The sequence below is a fragment of the Varroa destructor genome, unplaced genomic scaffold (genome assembly GCF_002443255.2).
Source record: "Varroa destructor unplaced genomic scaffold, Vdes_3.0 BEIS01000001.1, whole genome shotgun sequence".
Taxonomy (NCBI): domain Eukaryota; kingdom Metazoa; phylum Arthropoda; class Arachnida; order Mesostigmata; family Varroidae; genus Varroa; species Varroa destructor.
This window is the reverse complement of record NW_019211454.1, coordinates 39,399,228-39,418,097: the sequence shown is the minus strand read 5'-3', so window position 1 is coordinate 39,418,097 and position 18,870 is coordinate 39,399,228. Positions and strand designations below refer to the sequence as shown.

At 40.3% G+C, this 18,870-nt stretch overlaps 1 protein-coding gene across 10 annotated transcripts in view; it reads left to right on the top strand.

The window, feature by feature from the left end:
- The window catches only part of rdgC (retinal degeneration C), a 152,109-nt gene extending 133,493 nt beyond the window's left edge, over positions 1-18,616 (top strand). For all 10 annotated transcript variants that reach the window (XM_086991694.1, XM_022795408.2, XM_086991629.1 and 7 more), the window contains 7 exons: positions 8,144-8,180; positions 9,303-9,515; positions 10,942-11,127; positions 13,385-13,530; positions 13,997-14,103; positions 15,329-15,580; positions 16,100-18,616. In XM_086991694.1, coding sequence (XP_086847820.1) covers positions 8,144-8,180; positions 9,303-9,515; positions 10,942-11,127; positions 13,385-13,530; positions 13,997-14,103; positions 15,329-15,580; positions 16,100-16,377 — 1,219 coding nt within the window. In that variant the 3' untranslated portion in view covers positions 16,378-18,616. The remainder of the gene's footprint in view (positions 1-8,143; positions 8,181-9,302; positions 9,516-10,941; positions 11,128-13,384; positions 13,531-13,996; positions 14,104-15,328; positions 15,581-16,099) is intronic.
- The last annotated feature ends 254 nt before the right edge of the window (positions 18,617-18,870 follow it).

Genomic DNA, 18,870 nt, shown 5'->3' with positions numbered 1-18,870 from the left:
TGTCGTCGATAGCTCATTTTTTCGTAAATTTACCTGGCTCCGGATTTACTCGCCTAGCTCAGTTAGCTCTTTTTGTTCGACCAGTTCTTGCCTTTCCTATGTACTTGAGACCGGTAGTTGTTGTAGCAATATTAATGAATGACACTTTTTGAAGAGAACTAAATCGAAATGTCTGCGTTGTACGAACATAAAATGCGTTTGCTTATAGAAATGTGCAATTGTACCAGCGCCCACAAAAAGACCTATCTGAATTATCTTAAAACAGAGCTTCATCGTTTCTTATTTACTATATTTATATATATGATTGTTGTCCCGAGCAAATAGTACCATTTTGCATTGCGTTTACAATGATAAGATGTCGCAGAAGTTTCTGAGAATGTCCGCCCTTGTTTGTTCTAATTTATTTGCAAGGATGAATCTCTGCAATTTGAGATATAGAGCAAACCAGCCATATTTTCGCTTAACGTAATAGTCATCACCTACATATACGTAGAAGAAATGGTATCATTATTTAAAACTAACCTCTTTCGTTAGATTCTGCACTGTATTAAAACTGACAGCTGTTGACAGTATGTGCTTTTTGTATATAAATCCTATTGCACTCACCGATTGCTCTATTGACAATATGTACGATAGGCCATGTCTTCTCTCAACATGTGTGTAACATTTTATGGAATTGTTTATGTTAGTTGCTGGTCCATGATCAGGTCGCTTGGTACAAAAGATTGTCCTATAAGAATAGGCTTCCTGTCCACCTTTGAGCTTAGCAATGCCGCAACGATTCCCCTTTTTGAGTGGCGGCAGTGATGACGGTTGCAGTAGTAACAATCGCCTACCAGACATCGGAACGGTCCAATGGTAAATATCCGGATACTGGTGCATAATGCTAACGAATGTTCAGCGTTTTGCATCAAGCCAGCAAGTGGTAGACAGCGGGAAACGGACAAAGAATCAGAAAGGGCTAGGGGCGGGGGGTGCAGCTAGCGTTAAGGGTTCACCGTCACATCACTCTCTTTGCCGTATTGCCTCCAGGCTGATGGGTTTAGGGGGATTCTTACCGCCTGTGTATCTTCAAACGAGCTTACTCTGTGCTAAAGCTGATGTTTCTCTTTATGCACGCTGCATATGAACAGCGCTGCTAGCTAGAGTAAGACCATCCCAGATAGAAGCAAGGGCTTAACGGATGACGCGAAGCAATGATTAGCAGCCAACGATCCCCGTCTTTCTTTTAAGTACAGCTCAAAAAGTGAACCGAAGTAACTGAAGTGTTTGTTTATACCACGCGACTATACGGCTGGCGTCTCTGTCGCGACCGCAGCGGCAAACGGCTCCTCACTGGCAGCTGATTCTAGCCACTCGCACCCTCTATAACTAGAATTCATGTGAAAGGAAAACAGATAGGTGTCTACTAACAAAGTAACCCATGAGCCCTCTCAAAGACAGAACTAATGCGGGAGAAGTTGACTGCTTAACTAACGCTTGAAAAGCCTAGACGCGTGTATAAAGCAGACAAATCGAATCGATGATTATCTGTTTGCGTGCACGGGTGGTCTTTGCGTAGGCCACGACAAGAAAAGCTAACCGTTAAAGCTAATTCACACGCGCATGTTCAGCACTGGTATATTATGTTGAACATAGGCCTATTTTTAAAAGAAATTTAGTTGATGTCTGGATGTGAGTTGCCTATAAACGATTTTATCAGTATATGGATGTGTTTACACAGTTGTTGAGTGCTTTAATCAGGCAGCTAGCGTACAATGTTTGGACACGCATACGTTATCATTACGGTTTAGGATCTGTTGCACTATAATATCATAGAATACTTTTCAACTGTAAAACCTATTGTTGTAAGTTCTTTCTTATTAATACGTATTACATTGCTGTATATATATGTAGGGGAAGGTAGGACTATATGGTCCAAAATTTGCCAAACACTCCCATTGAAAAATACCGGTGCCACGAAAAAAAGATGTTAGTCTCTTCATCAAATACTATTCTGTTATATCATTCGTCATATCGATTGAGTCTACTATAATTCATTCATATGTCAGAAAAGATTAATAGAAGGTATCTACGTTGTAGGCCCATAATAGGTAGAATTAAATAGGCTAAATATGGGGCTAAACGGACCCTATGAACATTTGATATAAAAAAAATAAGTTATCCAACAGAGTTAAAGAGAAAATGCTTTCTTAACCACAATAACCTTTTCTTTACAGAAAAGGTTAACTGTGGTCAGTTGTTGCCAAGTTACACAGGACGAAAGTTTGCATATGTCCAACATAGGCCAGTATGAAACTTGCTGAGTTTTTAATTGTCCATGTACTAGCAAGTCCGCGAGTGGCATCCAGCTTCAGAAATGAGAACGAATAGCTCCGAAACCAACTTGAGTACACTGAAGTCTCTACAACTGTAATGCTAATGCATGACTTTGGTATAAATATTCATCCATGGTAAATGTTCATTTATTTTCGTGGTCATTTGCGATATGGTGCGTATATCTGCAATGCTGGTTTATCTGCACGATAAGTTATTGTAACGAAGTTCCTCCGAAAATTTCTTCCAAACGTAGGCACATGTGACACGTCGCGCATAGCAGCGATATGTGGTTCAACGTGTACGAACTACGATACCTTAGTTTCACTTTCCATGTATATAAACGTGCATATTCCTGCAGTTTCTCTGTAAAATTAGCGTCAACGGTTTACGGTTTCGTATATAATTGAAATGTAATGGCCCATGTTCTAAATTAAATATCGGCCCCTTTTATTAATGACCTTCTGCTGTTTTTCTAACGCCAAAACCCCACCGCTGCAGAGCTGATGTGGTTTCTGAAAAAAAAATTGTGACAAGTTCTTTTTGAATTTCTCCATTGAAACTAAATTGTACACTATTAACGGAGTGCTGAAGAGGCCGAAATAGATAATAGTCTAATAGTGCAAGATTTATTAATGCGGGTGCGTTAAGATTTTCCGCCCACTTTTTCTGGGTGGCTGACGATATATATGGCCTGACATTGGCATGTAAAAAGCGATACTTCTTCTATTCATTAATTTCGGCCGATTTTTTTCAAGTGAGTAAAAATTCGAATCAATCCTTTTACCAGGCGGCAGCGGCTCATAATGCACGATCTTTTTCCGATCCAACAAAACACACAGCATCACCTTCTTTGATGTTAGTCTAAGCTTTGCCATAGATTTTAGAACCCTTTTGTTGTTTTTTCGCACGTTATCGTCGTAAGTAATCTACACAGCTGCGATCAACCACTTTAAAAATAGCTTGATTTCGTACTTTCGAACCCGTTAAGCCGAAAACGTACGTTCAGTTCTTTAAGGCCAGAGACGTCGTTTGGACCCACAAGGCCAGAAACGCTTATTTGAATCCACTAAGTGTTAGAGGATTCCAGCCGCGAGTTAAGGGTACTCTGCGGAATAAGCGTGGCTCGACTGTCATGACATTAACAGTACGATATTAACTGATGAGCAAGTACTCGTCGATCATAAATGCATCTTTGCGTCTACATATGATCAGAGCGTTATTGACGGGAATATTTGGGAGTAAATATATGCACGTCTATCATAAATACACGCCTGTGTTTATATCCAATAGCGGCTAGTGGCTGTAAGGCGCTATAGAGATAACGACGCAAATACCCCGTGACATTCGGCTGCACTACCTACTCACGTGTTCAAGTATACGGTCTTTGGCCATCTGCATCCTTTGCTAGCTTTATCTTGGGAATACCGATCTTCTGTGCAAACGCAACTGACAGCCATCTAAGGTTTGCCGTACTCACGTTGTCCAATGATTGCTGACATTTTTGCGCTCTCCTTCAAGCACTGCAGTTCCTATGTTTTATTAGATTGGACCTTTACATACTGCTGCTGATCGACACACCTCAATATCCGTGCAAAATATACGCGTCTAGGTCTTTGGACTTCAGGCGTCGCCAACCTTTATACCAAGCCACTGGCTGACCTTTGTAGTCTTTCCGGGGCTTATATGGAGGCGTTTCTTCATCCTTTGCATGATCACAGCTTCAGCCCAGGGTCGCGCGATCTGCAACGGCGCTCTTTTGTTCCCTCTGATTCAGTCGACGAGCGCGTACCCCGTAATATCTGCTTCTGCTTCAAATTCAGCGATGACCTCGTTTAGATAAGATTCGTCCTGTTGCATTTTGTTGATCCCCTTGATATTTTCCCAATAGCGGGCAGCATCGAAGTTTTTGCATTCGATTCAGATATTTCCTTCCGTACCATACTACTGCATAGCCTAGCTGCTCTTAACGCTGCAAGATCGGTTCAGAAACACCTCTACACATCACAACAAACATCAAAGCTTGACCTACTGTCGGTGTTGTCCGGTTCCGCCAACAGTGCAGATGCAACTGCACATCGATAACTTCGGTAGTCGCTCGCGAAATCGGACGATGGCGCTGCAGTACGGGATTTCACGAAGGACTTCACTGACTGATCTCAGGCCGCCGTGCTGCCCACAGCTGGTTGGATTAGTACTGAACTGGCAGGAAACCGACAGCAAGTTTGAACAGGCGCTTATGTGACCGGTCGTGCACACGTGCCGTTGTCCTTGAGGTCCTGACCTTTTGTTCAAGTTTCGAGTAGTTAAATAAATCGTTGCTTCGACGGCGACACGGTTCCCTCCGTGCTCTACACCTCGTCCACATACGTCAACAATGACGGAAGTATTTAGGACTAAATATATTGTTACACAAAGCGAGTTCCACAACATTGGCGCGCTGAGCTCGGGACGCACCTATTATCCCAGCGAGCGATTTACCAAATCTTAGGTAACTTTAACATTAAACCGATACTCCATACATATGCCTACTGTTAAAAGGGTTATTATTTTGATAGATATTCGATGACCTTTATTATTATCTTGATAGACCTCGATGAGGGAAGTTGATAACCCCTGAAATACGTGAGCCTTTAAAAAAATATTTGTAAATGTTAAATTAACGGTTCTGAGACGAGGTACATATATTAATGTGCGAAGAGTTGTCGGCTTATGACTATAACCGACTATAGAAATCAAATGTTAAAAATATTGTAGCCCTCTGTCGAGAATACTTATATTTAAAAAAACAGGGTTGCTATAAGACGCATATGAGTCATGTATGATATATATACTAGCCTAGGTTGGTTTATGGTCAGTTGAAGTATAATTCGTGATTTTCCAAAATGATCATGAAGAACATATGCAAAGTGATGTGATGCTTGAACGAAATGTGGCCGAATGAAACAAATCCTTAACATATAGGACAGTAAATAGTCACAACTCTAGTAAACGTTTTCTGATTTGATAGCTGATGAACACTTAGATCAGCCAAAAATTATACTGTGGATAGCCTTCCACGGGCTGTGTCTCGCGCTGTCGAACGACATTGTGTTACTGGAATAATAAATAACGCCGCGCCACGATGATGCGTGCCTTCGGGTAAGACGGGGCATCGGTCCACAATATCGCAAGTGTACGTGCGTGTCTCAGAAGTTAGCCTGTAAATAACTAGGCTTCTATGGTCTTCACTATGGCCAGACTTCATTTCAATAGATTCCTTTGTCTGGGACATGGTGAAAGACAAAGTTTTTGCGTCGACGCTCAGATCCATCAAGTTAACAAGGTCTTCTTACGTTGCGCATGCATATGAAGCGACCGTTAGCAAAAGGAGACCATGCCGATGTGGTTAAACTACTAAATACGGGCAGAATACGAAACTTGGTGAAGTACATGTAATGAAGATGATCGCCTTAAGCATCCACTTGACGCGAACGGTCAGTACCGTTGTAATATCATTATAAATTAATCAACATATTCAAACGTCATGATCTTTATCACGTTCGTATATGGACAACTATTAACCTGGCTATTTTCACCCAAGATTCAGCTGTCAGCTCATTTTTGCTAGGCTTTATTTTTTTGGTACCTAATGTAAACTAATATTCTTAAACTGTCAAATGATTTTCTCGTTAACGATGTTGCTAGAAAAGAATTGCCAAGATGACCGTGTCTTTTACTGATGTAATACGCTTCTCTATGTACAGTTACATACAACCTTATTTTTCCGCACATGATACATGGCTTGCTAAACGAATGAGCTCGAAGCTGCTATCCAACGCTATAAAACCGGCCACATTCAGTTATGTATTGTCGACCTTTCTGCCACTTCTACTGCCTCTACAACGCAAACCCATTTTTTCCTAATCTGACGGACTGGAACCGTACCCCTGCCATACTGGGCCGATATATCGTCTCAACAATTCCACTATAATGAGGGCCCACTTATGGTACGATACCTTACTATAGACTCGAAGCAGACAAAGGCAAAAGTCAACAAAACCTATTTGTCGTTTGTATTCGACGAGACTCCACAATATGAGAGTTCTGTAAATGGCGGGATCTGTGTGTTTCATGCATTGATTATTTATCATTTTTTACGCCATTCAGACCTTTCATACGATCAAATAGCAGATAAGCTGAATCGTTTCGTCTCGATTAGTTTGTGTGAGCTCCGAGGCGTACGATTGCGTTTTTGCATGACTGCCACTCACGATATCTTTCGTCAAGATGATGGTTCCGGCGTAACATATTTCGGCAGCTAATGATATCTATTTAGCAAGGCTTAGAAGATGGGTCTGCCGGAAAAGTGATTCAGTCAGCCGAAGACAGAAATTGTACAAATCAAATAAATCTGCCTTCATTCCAATGGTCTGCTAGAGTTAAATGGAGGCTAAACCTTCCTCTTCCCGCTCAATGAAGCTGGCGACAGGATCATATTAATTCGGTTGCCTTCGTTAGCGGATCGACCGAGCTAAATAAGCCAACGGTCTCCCAAGCGAACATAGCAGATCGGTTTCCGTATTAAAGCTTTTCTAGAAAAGAGTCTAGAACAGCGACCAGTACAAAGTATATTTAAGCGTCGGATGCCACGTCTAGGCAGGCCTGTCGGCGCATGCCCGCGTGGCAAGGTGCTGCCTTGAGCCTTACCTAATGAAATCAATCTTTTTGTTAAATAACTTTTCTGGGTCAGAGGAAGTGAGGTAAAGAAGTTGAAAAAATATTTCAGAGATGAGGCTCAGAGAAGTCGGTACAAGACTTAAAACATATGACAAAAGAAAGAGAGTGCTAAAGCAAATAGACACTAGCTGCTGGCAGGGTCAGTTTCGGAAACGACAACATACGAAAGTGTAGCTTAAATTAGACCATGCTCAGGGATTTTATCTGGGATTTAGGCTTTGCAAAAAAACCTACGGCATTTTTGTACCCAAGAGGGGTGCAAGTATATCGTGGGAGGAGGAGGGGTACTATCGTTAGCTAACGTTTACAATCACAGTACAGTTATCATCTGCCGAGGAGCTCATCCTACTACACCAGCATATAAAAAAAATCGATTGTTGTTTTTGCATGTTTTGTATGTTGCATTTTCTTTACCATAATGAGAATGCGCGAATTATTCTTGTGTCGGTAATTCTTGACGTTCTGGGGTGCTTTTATCCATAGTCGAATATATGTCAGTTTCGACTGAATGAGTATCATGTACAAATTATTTTTTCAGTGAACCCTACTTCTTTCGGTGTTTGTACTTTCATCCATTACTGCTCCACCGGTACCACTGCGTTATGATTGACTGAACGCGTTGTGGCCTTATGTTGCACAATGGACCAAGATCGCGTAGAGACCCAAGGCATAGTCAAGATAAGAGAGCAGGTCCCTAAGCATTCTTCCAACTAAAAGTGATCCTACCCTGCACCAACTGTCCCTTCCAGCAAACCTTTATTACACCGGAATGTACACAAGAATAAACGTAAACTCGGTGAACAGAAGTAAATCTTGCGTTCGAAACTCAAAAGGAGGGCAGAATCGTGGGCAAAGTATTATTCTGAATTCAATAAATCGCATCGTAAATAACATCCGTGGTATACGCTACAGCTATAATGAAGAAAATACGTGTGGAAGATGATTAGGTAGAAGTTGAGAATTAAGGAAGTTACATAAGTTTACATAGTTATGATTTTATAGAGACGAAATAGTTCTAAGGATCGCGACGAGAAAAGTTTATCTGGCTCTTGCGCTTTGGATGTTAAACAGCAGTCACCTTAACCATTTGATTTATTCTTCATTGCAGGTATGGATTTTTAAAGGAGATAATGTACAAGTACACGGTAAGTATTCGATTGCGATGATTGTATAGATATACATTTGGGTCAATGATAATCTTCTGAGTATTTATCTTGAAGCTATGCAGTTTTGATGAAATCATTATTGTACTTATAAGATAATTGATGTGTTTTCGCTAGCCGTTTCAAGCATCGAACGTCACTTTATATTCCGTATATTTTTTATATTCCGCTAACTGCTGCTGACTGCAGTGTATAATTTTGCATTGGCTGCATGTTTCTATCACGTTTGAGTAGAGCCAATTTTTTCCTACTCCAATTTGACAAAACCGCCACAGGCCATGTTAATAGTCACAAATCACAATCAGTATCTGTTCTCTCGTCTGTTCTCTTTGTCTGCCCAACCTCATCAATTCTGTATATTTGTTTTTGAAACCAATGCGAAAGGGTCGCAGGTCTCTGTTCATTTGCTTGCGGAAAAGGATTACAAAGCTGTTCCAGCCATCCTGCGCTCCCTATAACGATTAGGTTCGTTTGTTTCCAAAGGGATAGCAGCAACTGTACGAGATTTTATTCCTATCAACTACATACAACATTGGAGTAGGCTTACTATGATCTGTTGGTATTTGCAAGTTCTCTACAAGACATCTCGAATGTTCGATCCTTATAGTTTTAAATATTAAGATCAGGTAAAGATAGTTCCATGTGATCATATATTGGCTTGGATTTTATTCCAGCCATATGCATGTGCTTAATCTAATGTTAGGCAGCTAGAAGGGTTTTGTTAATTACGGCACCGTAAAGTCTAAGCACCCGGGTAGAGCAGCAACAGCTGAATGATCAAGCATCTCAGCTTGGTTTCTAAGTAGAAGCCGTATGACCAGACATACACGATAGAATCTGTGTGCCGAAAAATCTCTTTGTTGTAATAGACGGAAAAGTTGGTTTGCGCTTAAAACGTTCCGTAAAACACAATGTTTCTTTGGTGGAGCTGTTTCGCATCGTTTGAGAGAAATCATTGTGGGGCCTATTGTTGAAAGCTAACATTTATTTTTCATCGTAACTAGGCGATCTAACTAGCTGAACACGATTTAGGACCGAAGCGTTTTTTGCATCACTAACTTAACGCTTTCAATATTCGTCTTTATTTACATTTGAACTTTGCAGCGTCAGGCACCAAAAATTATTCAGGCCACTGAGGATCTTTACAGCTGGCTTCCGCTGGGGACGCTGATTGACAATAAGGTTCTTGTTGTTCATGGCGGTGTCTCGTCGACTACTGATTTGAAGGCAATCGCTACCGTTGATCGTCATCAGTTCGCTACGGTGCTTCAGGCTCCAGGACAGCACTCTAACTACACCTATAGGGAGTGGCGACAGGTCAGTGAATACTGACAGCGATATACGTCGACATTAAATAGACATGACGACTCATGGTGAATCAGTGCATCTTTCTCAAACGTTATCTCTGAGCTCTCCTTTGTCTAGTTTAGAAGAGATGAATCTTATATCGTGTATCTTACATAGTGAAATATTTTAAAGATTAGTATGTATAATATACCCAAATGGAAGTTTACTAACCGATATCGTTCATCATATTGACATATGCGTTTGCTATACTCAAAGTGATCGTGATATCAAAAGTCACCCCGCGTGCGATCACTCGCGTATGGATTCTTGTTATTAAAAAGGCGTCTGTCGTGTATAGCGCTTCATCTATGTTCAACTCCTACGTTGCGCTGTTAGACGAAACACCGGGTTCAATAGGAAGCTATTGAATATTTCAAGATATTTAGTGTATTTCTCATTGTCCTTGTATGTAGCCTTTCTCGTTGTCTCATTTCTCACTGATTTCGTTGTTTCTTTTTCGTGTGGTGTTAGCGAAACTCAAATATGACCAACTTGTTCGCTAGTATGGTTCATGCACAACAAGTTCCACGTAGTGCCGTGTTTTTTCTCTAAAAGGCTGAATTGTTTTCTCATGCATGCACAGATCACCTATTGATCCGGTCGGCTTTTGTACAACCTATTTAGCGTTTTCTGTGTTATCTTAAAACATTCCTAGTCATACGCACACCTAGGGTCTTCTGCAAGTCAGTTGCGTAACTTCAACACTGAACGTACAACGAATGGGTATTGCAATTTTTTTTTTGACGAAATTGCTATCGTTATCGAAGGCCACCTTGTTAACAACCTATACAGCAAAAATCGTTTGACTTTCATTGAGTTATGTGAACAAAAAAACTCAATATCAGCTATCGTGAACATAGAATGGCTCTAAAACCTCTGTGTTTTGGGTTTTGCGTCCGGTATCACACAGCACGAAACGAGATGTGTCTGTGCCCGGGTTTGCACCTAGACGATGACTACTTTTTAATATAATATTAGCAGGCAGACACGTTACCCACTAAGCTATGACGAGGCATGTAAACCGTACACAAACGATGTTTTTAAATGGAGTTCGAAAGGTCATCGCTGTTAATAAAATCACTTTGAACGTACTGGGTTTCCTATTCTTTTTTAATTTCAAGAGAAATCGCACATACGTCTGGTCTGGCAACAATCTAGTCGTGAAGCGCCATCTTGGTCGAAGTTGTCATATATATGTTTGTTTTATAATAGTTAAAATACGCATACAAAAAGAAACAGTTACTATTGCAGAGTTCTATGGGAGTGTAACATTACGTTTTATACAATCTTCTGCAGAAGTCCGGATCTAATTTAAGCAGATGATGATGGAACATTTACTAAGTGATGCAATTATCATGTCATACGTCTTATCGACTGTTTATATTGTATATTTTAGGTGGTCGATTTACTGTGGTCGGACCCCCGAACACTGAACGGATGTCAACCTAATAATCTCCGTGGAGGTGGTTCGTTCTTCGGTCCCGACGTGACAGAGGCGTTCCTCAGGAAGTACGATCTACAGCTGATTATACGTTCACACGAGTGCAAAGTTGATGGATATGAATTCACTCATAACGGAAAGGTTTGTAGGGCAAGCGCGTGCGAACATATGGTATGTACGAAATAAGTCAATAAAATTACTCCAGTATAAATCGTTCGGGGCACTCCTGGGAAATCAATCTTGGCGTCTGTAATACAATGATAAGTATGTGGGGACACACAGGAAAAATATGCTTGTCGTGATGACTTAGTCGAGAGTCTCTGGTTACAAATACAGATACCAGGACCAAGGTAATACGATAAGCCTACAGCGTATGCAGGATAAGGAAAAATATAATTCGTTATTATCTAGTTGCCATAGAACAATGCGTATTGTTACCGTGCTCAGCTGGTAGATAATTTGTTAGCTGTTGTCTAAATGGGTTGCAGTTAATGGCTGGTTAGCATGAGCGCCGATATAAAGTGACTTTGTTTCTGTTCGGTTGAATGAAGCAAAGCTTCAGTAACTCTCTCTTTACCGTCGTGTTACGTATTTGCGAGGACCTAACGGTGTCCTATTGAACCATGTAGTCTTGTTGTGAATAAAATGGCATGAACCCGAAATGCCAATTTTTAATGCTCTCTGCATATGTAATTTTGCTCAGTTGAAAAACTCGCTAAGTCGACCAACTAGATGCATGCTGTTTCCCACTTTTCATTAAAAATTTTCCTTATGATTGCCAAATGTTCAACGAATCGATACATGATGGATACTAGCAGCCCATATAACAGCCCACAGCCGCAAAATTCCTAGTAATAATAATAACAGTAATAATAACAATTGTGGTTATTACTATTATTCGTAGTTACTTATATACATATAATTTGTCGGTGCGAAACAAATAATTGACGATCGTCACGTATTTTATCGAATTATGAACGATCTAAGTAGGTCTAGTACATCCAACACCTACATAGAAAGATATATGAATACACCGGACGAAAACAGGCTCAGATTAAAGGTGAATGATGAGTGTTTGCATGAACCTTAAGCAAGAGCGATGAGGAAAAAAATCTCTTCTATTAATGATCTCTTTAATGATAATTTTTTTCACTAGTACAATCTTTCGACAACGCAGTTTGCATACACGAATCTGGATAGAAACTAAAAAAACTATCTCTGTGACTTGGATATGAACAATATTACTTTATAAACACGCCTAATTTTATCGAATGAGTAATCAGCGATTCTGATAGCAGTCGTATTTACAGACGGAGTCGTTCAACGTTGTTTCTGGCTAAGGGGCACGTCCATATCACTGAATGACTCCGTGCTTTCTCATATGCTGAATATGAACTTATTATATATTCCACGCATGCTGTGAGCTGTCTGTTCTCCGTCTTCACCGAGTTGGCTGGCTGGTCAGTCAGCGGCTTATCGTCGTACGAGCAGGAGCAAAACTGCCGCAGCCACAGTCTTAGTCGCGCACTGATTGGCACACGTGTCTGTGTCGTTTTGCAAGATTGCGAAGGACGTGTTTGCCCTGAGCAAGTAAGATTGAGTCCGCTGAATTTTCCACTCGGGCGCGGGGCATTTATTGAATACAAAGTATGTGGCCGCGACTGCGACAACGACAAACTCTAGGTCTGGGTCTGAACCCAACCACAAATAGGTCGAGGGCACGAGGTATTATTTTTCATGAATGGTGAAGCCACCCAATATACAATCATTAACCACAATTGACAAACAGGAATTGGACGATGAAAGGGGTTCGATTTCGAAAGTACCCTAATACATATTATAGTTATTCATTACAGCGTAGCCCTATTAAGCTAGTTTACATACCTATAGAAATTAGCTTTATTTTCAGTGTTATATCTGCGTATGTATAGTTGCTTTGATAGATCCGTTTTTTGGTCTCAAAGGAGCTTCAGTATGATAAGAGGAACGAGACAACCCGTTCCGGGTAGTTGTCCTTATTCTAAAAAGCTACACAGTTCAAATTTGCCTCATGAAAGCAGTAGACAGGTTACTGTAGTCTTCCAATTACATTATGAAAGCGAAGCATGTATAATTATCTTCTTAGTAAGTTTACATTGCAGTGTATCTCAAAATTAAGCAATCCAGTAAGTAATAATATTGTGAAAATTATGCACCCGCCAAACAATTGTTCGGATGATCATGGATCAAGATAGAGTTTATAGTGTTACATTGTATCGTAAATCAGCTTCGTTCCTCACAAATTTTACATATTACTATTATTAGTGTTGCAGGTAAAATCCACCCACTTCTAAAACAGGTAGGTCGATAAGTTTTAGTTAAAAATTCTAACAGATTATCTTTTTTCTATTACTGGCAGGTGTTGACTATTTTCTCTGCGTCGAACTATTATGATGTGGGTAGTAACCGGGGCGCATATGTGAAATTGTGTGGTCCTAAGCTTGTTCCGCATGCCGTCATGTTTGTCAGTACCGCGCAGACGCGGAAGGCCACCATTCAACAGAGGTAGGATAATAAGTTTGAAATCTTTTTACGTGAGCAGCGGCCGCTCGTTAACTGCACTCATCTCTTGTAAGGGCTGCAGGCTTCGCTGCTTTTTTGTCTATCCAGCTATTTCTCATTAGCTTAGGCCATTGTAACTTGGCTACAGTGCTTCTTATGCTTAATCGTTCTAGCATTATATTCTATTTAAATGTTATTAAAGTTGGAATAGGTGTTTGCTAACCGATGTGTCCTTCCAATGTCCCACATGTCAGTGTTCCCTCTGTTTTTTTTGTCTATCAACGATTCTTTAATGAATAGAAAGCTTAACATCAGCTAAGCCTCTTTTGAATCAAAAGATTGAGCTGGCATTTTGTTATACATGGGCTTATGGTAGTGGCTCACTTGGTGGTAAGCTTTAATGGAAGAAGGAGAACCCCTTTGAGTCGAACTTCAAATGAGTAATGGTGTTCTCTTATGTCTGACACAGGAGTGGACTAATGGAGCATAGTGCACTGCGGGAATTGAAGCACCACATTTTTGCGTGTCAGTCATTACTTAAAAAAGAGTTTCAGCGAACCGATCCAAATAAGACAGGTCAGTATCTCTGCTATAGTTCTATTTTCATGCACATACCGACATATTTGTATGCGTTGAAAGGTTTGATGATTCATCATAGGTCGAGTAGTAATAAATGCAATGCACCTAGAACACGATGTTAACATGCAGCGTTTGCGTATCATATTAATAGAGTGACAATATTACACATGTATATGCAATGTTAAAAAAAAGGTGTTTGCCTTTCTGGTGCTAAAATGGAGTATACAGCTTAAGTATAAAATTGTATGAATAAAAAGGAGACATAATTTTGGAATTATTTACAAGAAGGCAACTGTACTATTTACTAATTCCTGGCTTACTTTTAGAACATCGTAGACCACCCCTGTAGCTTTGCATGCTTCAGCTTCCGATAGATATATGAACATCTCTGTGCTTAATGAGCTTATTGCTCAACAAGTATCGCGTCTTCTGTTTCATAGCTACGGATAGAAAAAATTAAATCAAGCCGTGTTTATCTTAACGTGTTACCTCTGAGCGCAACTGTGATCTTTTGTAAAAAAAAAAATAGATGATCAAGGGAATATACGTACAGGCGCCTATCTATGCATAACTCTTCCCATCTTTCAGCAAAAAAATTTTGCAATAAGAAATATGTATCCTTTCTATGTAACCTTTAGGTACAAAGAGATTTCATGAGCGTACGCGTATCACACACACGATTGTTTATAGAGTTCGCATGAGATGATCTTTGCGATTCTAGAACTTTTGACACTTCGGAAGATTGATAAAAATAAGAACGTTTCATATCAATGAGAAAGTTCGATAAGGCCGATTATGCCTTTGAGCCGACAGCAGCTGTAAACGGCCGATACCCAATTACTTCTAATACGAGCAGGTGTTATTGCTCAGTGCTGGTGATTTTAACATTGATCTATTTCCACATAGTTAAGTTGAGACTTCAGTTCCATCCTGAATTACTACAAGTAATAGAAACGAATACTGTAGCATCGGCTGTCGAGAGGTTTACAGAATTTTTCACCGGTTATCGGTTGCAGTAATTTCATATAGATCCATGTACTGTGTATGGTTAGTTCTAAATTTGTGCAAAAGATAACTGAGTCTATACACATATCAATACCAGGCACGAGCATGTAAATAATGCTTACCTAAATTGCAATCGTAATAGCATGTATCAGCCTTATGTAAATAGAACTGATGTTCCAGCCTATAAATATCACAGACTGGATTCTTCCTGTTTCAGGAACGGTGAAAGTTAGCGACTGGTGCGATATCATGGAACGAACAGTTGGTCTAAAGGTTACATGGCGCCTGTTATGCCCTAAGATAGCGCAGGTGGATCCTATTCAGGGCCTGGTTCATTACGAAAGCACGTTCGACGAGTACTACCTAACAAACGCACTTGCTCAGGGTGGACCTACTTTCCTTGAGAGTCTCTATAGAAACAAAGAAGCGCTAGAAACAATCTTCCGTATAATGGATAAAGATGGCTCCGGTATGTCCCTATGTCGGTCGTGAACACGTAACAACATACACCTCATTATAATATGTATTACTATTTTCTCGATTTTTATTTGTACATAATTATGTTGTCAAGAACAAAATTGTATGTATAAAATTATGTTTTGAAATATGCTTGAAGAGCAAAGTGTTTCTGTTGCTGGCTGGTACATCCCAGCAAATGGCGTTGCAGCATAGAATAATAAAACAACTTGCGGAATCTACGCTTATATCCTATCGGGGCGTAGTTATTTTGTTTGCATCTTCATTTGCAAGGGAAAAGATGCATAAGTGTTCTTAACTAAGCGATCCACTAGCTAGATTACTGAGCCGGTTAACTGAGTCGGAAAAGTTTACGAAACGTTTATTTTATTCCTATATGTTTCGCTGCCATGTATATTTTGGTATTGTTTCTGTCGTATTATTTGCATGTTGGCTATTAAGTATCTTGATTTGATTTACGGTAGTCGCGCTTGTACCTTAAAAGTAAATCAGGCACTGCTTGTAATTTCAGGGTTGATATCGATGCAAGAATTTCAGGATGCGTGTGATCTTTTAGGCCAACATGCCGAACAACCAATGAGCAGAGAGCACATCGAGCAGCTGGCCAAATCAATCGACATCAACAAAGATGGATTTATCGACTTCAACGAGTTTCTTGAAGCATTCCGTCTCGTTGATAAGACGCCATCGCTCGATGAGAAATCACCGGATCAAGAGGACAGGGACTCATTTGACCAAAGCAGGAACCTTCAGGAAAGTAACGGGGGCATTGAGATTACCAAGCTCTGAGCAAACGACAATCTCGTCCCGCGTTCGCACGGCTACTTTCGTTGAGATCTATGCCCCCTCATCTTCACTGACCACACGATATAACGTTGCACAGTTGATTGATTTAGTGGCCAGTGCGGCTGGAGTGGGTAGGCTCATGAAAAGGGCTTGGCAGTGATGTCCTTCTTAGATGCGTCAGGATCAAATTCGCAATATAGTACGGGTTTTCGCACAACACGCGGTATTCACACGTTGCCTAGTAGCTATACGGAAATGACAATAGCGTATAAAAATAACGAGACGATATTTTAACGCAAGAAGACACTTACCTAGAAGAAAAATATGGGAATCTAGTGAACTTTATTCTGTAAGGGTCACGTACAAGCCGTTACAGAGTGAACAAGCTAAATAGCTGTGAGATCTAAGCAATGACAATGAAGAGAAATATTTTATCGCTCTCCCACGTTACGGGGCTAACCTATGCCTTGATGAGGTCATATATAACAAGTATGTTTGCCCTGTGCGCTGGCGGGTCTAGGTGTTTTACTAACGCTAATTAAAGCAACCTTGGCAAGCAGAACCAGTGCATACTAGGAAGCAGTTAAATATATTTGGAGATAAATAGCCATAGTTCTCACGTCATCATCGTCCAGTAAGGATCTTGTCCATCTTATAATTTCTAGGTTAAAATGTCGTCAACTGATGCAAAAACAACAAAGGTTGGCCATCATACTTGAGTATAAATTAACGGTGTTGATGTCTCACCAAACCATACACGATTTGCATAAGGCATACTTCTGTGCTCTTTTATGGCCTGCTTTCCAGAAAAGGTTTTAGAAGGCAATACTTGAACACGTGTTTAGTACAAAAATGCCTGCGCTTCTGTTTATTTACGGTCTGCTTCTTGAATATAGCCCAATTAATATATATACAAGAGATCGCAATAGACACATATTTGATATTTAGAATCGTCAGACAAGCTAATTCTGAGAAAAAGGATAGTAGAACAAATCAGAACTGCTATACTCCTCCACTGTTAGGGTTCTGTTAGTGCGCGAAAAAGCAACCCTTTCTACTAGCTTAAGCCGAACACCATGATCAAGATAGAAATCAGCACTCGGGCAACTGTTAGCCAGCTGTTATCTGAGGAGCAAATCATGTGATAGCCAGCCACTCTTAGCCGTGTGGCGTCTACAGGAATTCAAGGGACTCTGCTATCTTTTGCGGCAGTGGTCCTGCAGTAATGGTGACAAGGTTCATCATCTCCACGTTCTAGCTCTTAGAGTTCCCTTTGCACACGTGTTTGTTTCGCAGAACAAATCATAGATATAACAAGCATGCCCTACCTTTACTGTCATGCCGTGCCGTACGCTTATGACGTCTCCCCTCTGTATTCGCATGGTTTACTTTACGTGTTGACTACGAGCGCGGCAAGGAGAGATCAAAGATAACAGCCGAAGAAAGTAAATGCAGTACGAGGAAATGATGACAAAATGGTGGTGCCGCTTGTCCCAAAGTCATCGTAGTTTATAGGCTGGATCAAAGGGGCCAATTCGTTTCATCACGTGCATTTATAAAATAATAAGTACTTCTAACATGATATTGTTATGACATTACATGCCTCTCATTCATGCATATAGAAGGACCATATATATATACGCGCTGATAATGTGTTTTGCGTATGGGCGACATAAGCGACCGGGAAAACAAATACGGTCCGTTCTATTATTACTATTGAATATATGTGTACGTAAATATGTATGTATATATAAGGTAGTGAGCAAATACAACACATGTTCCGTATATGCTTGCCTACATGACAGTTATTATATATTATGGTTAGTATCCGAAAAACCAAAAGCACTATAGTTAAAATCAGTCCACCAGCGATGAGCTGTCTGCGATCGATCGCGCACCGAGAAACTCGACATATATTAGCGACATTTGTTGCGTCTTCTGGATATGACCAAATGATCGCACTACTCAGTTTCCTATAGTAAGTATTATTTTTAGTGTTATTTTAATTGTTATTATTACTGTTAAAGTGGTTAAATCACGAACTCTGTGACAAAGTATATTATAGTTTCGACACACATCGGATTGCTTTTTTGATTGCTAGACTGGGCAGCAAAACAGGTTCCGCTACAGGTTTTTCTCTCTATGACTTGCCGTTATCACTGTGGTCGCTACGCTGGAAGGCCATAAGATGCAGTCAAATCATCGGCGCTAAGTCAATAAAATTTCTACTTCCTAAGGATTACTATTGAGTATTTGCGTATATGATAAACGAATAGTTATCTTAATGATTGTCAAAAAGATAACCTTGTGGCAGTGCAACTGATTTTCGCCCAAAGTGTTTGTTAGATAAAGCTATACGGTTCTATCTCCCCGTGTGGCATATTAGTAAAAGGGGGCAATTTCCCTAATTTCTGCTGGTATAAAGATATGTCGAGATGCGATAGGTCATTGTCGTCAATTGTGCTAATCTCAATCAGTAGTCACCTTTGAGCCGAT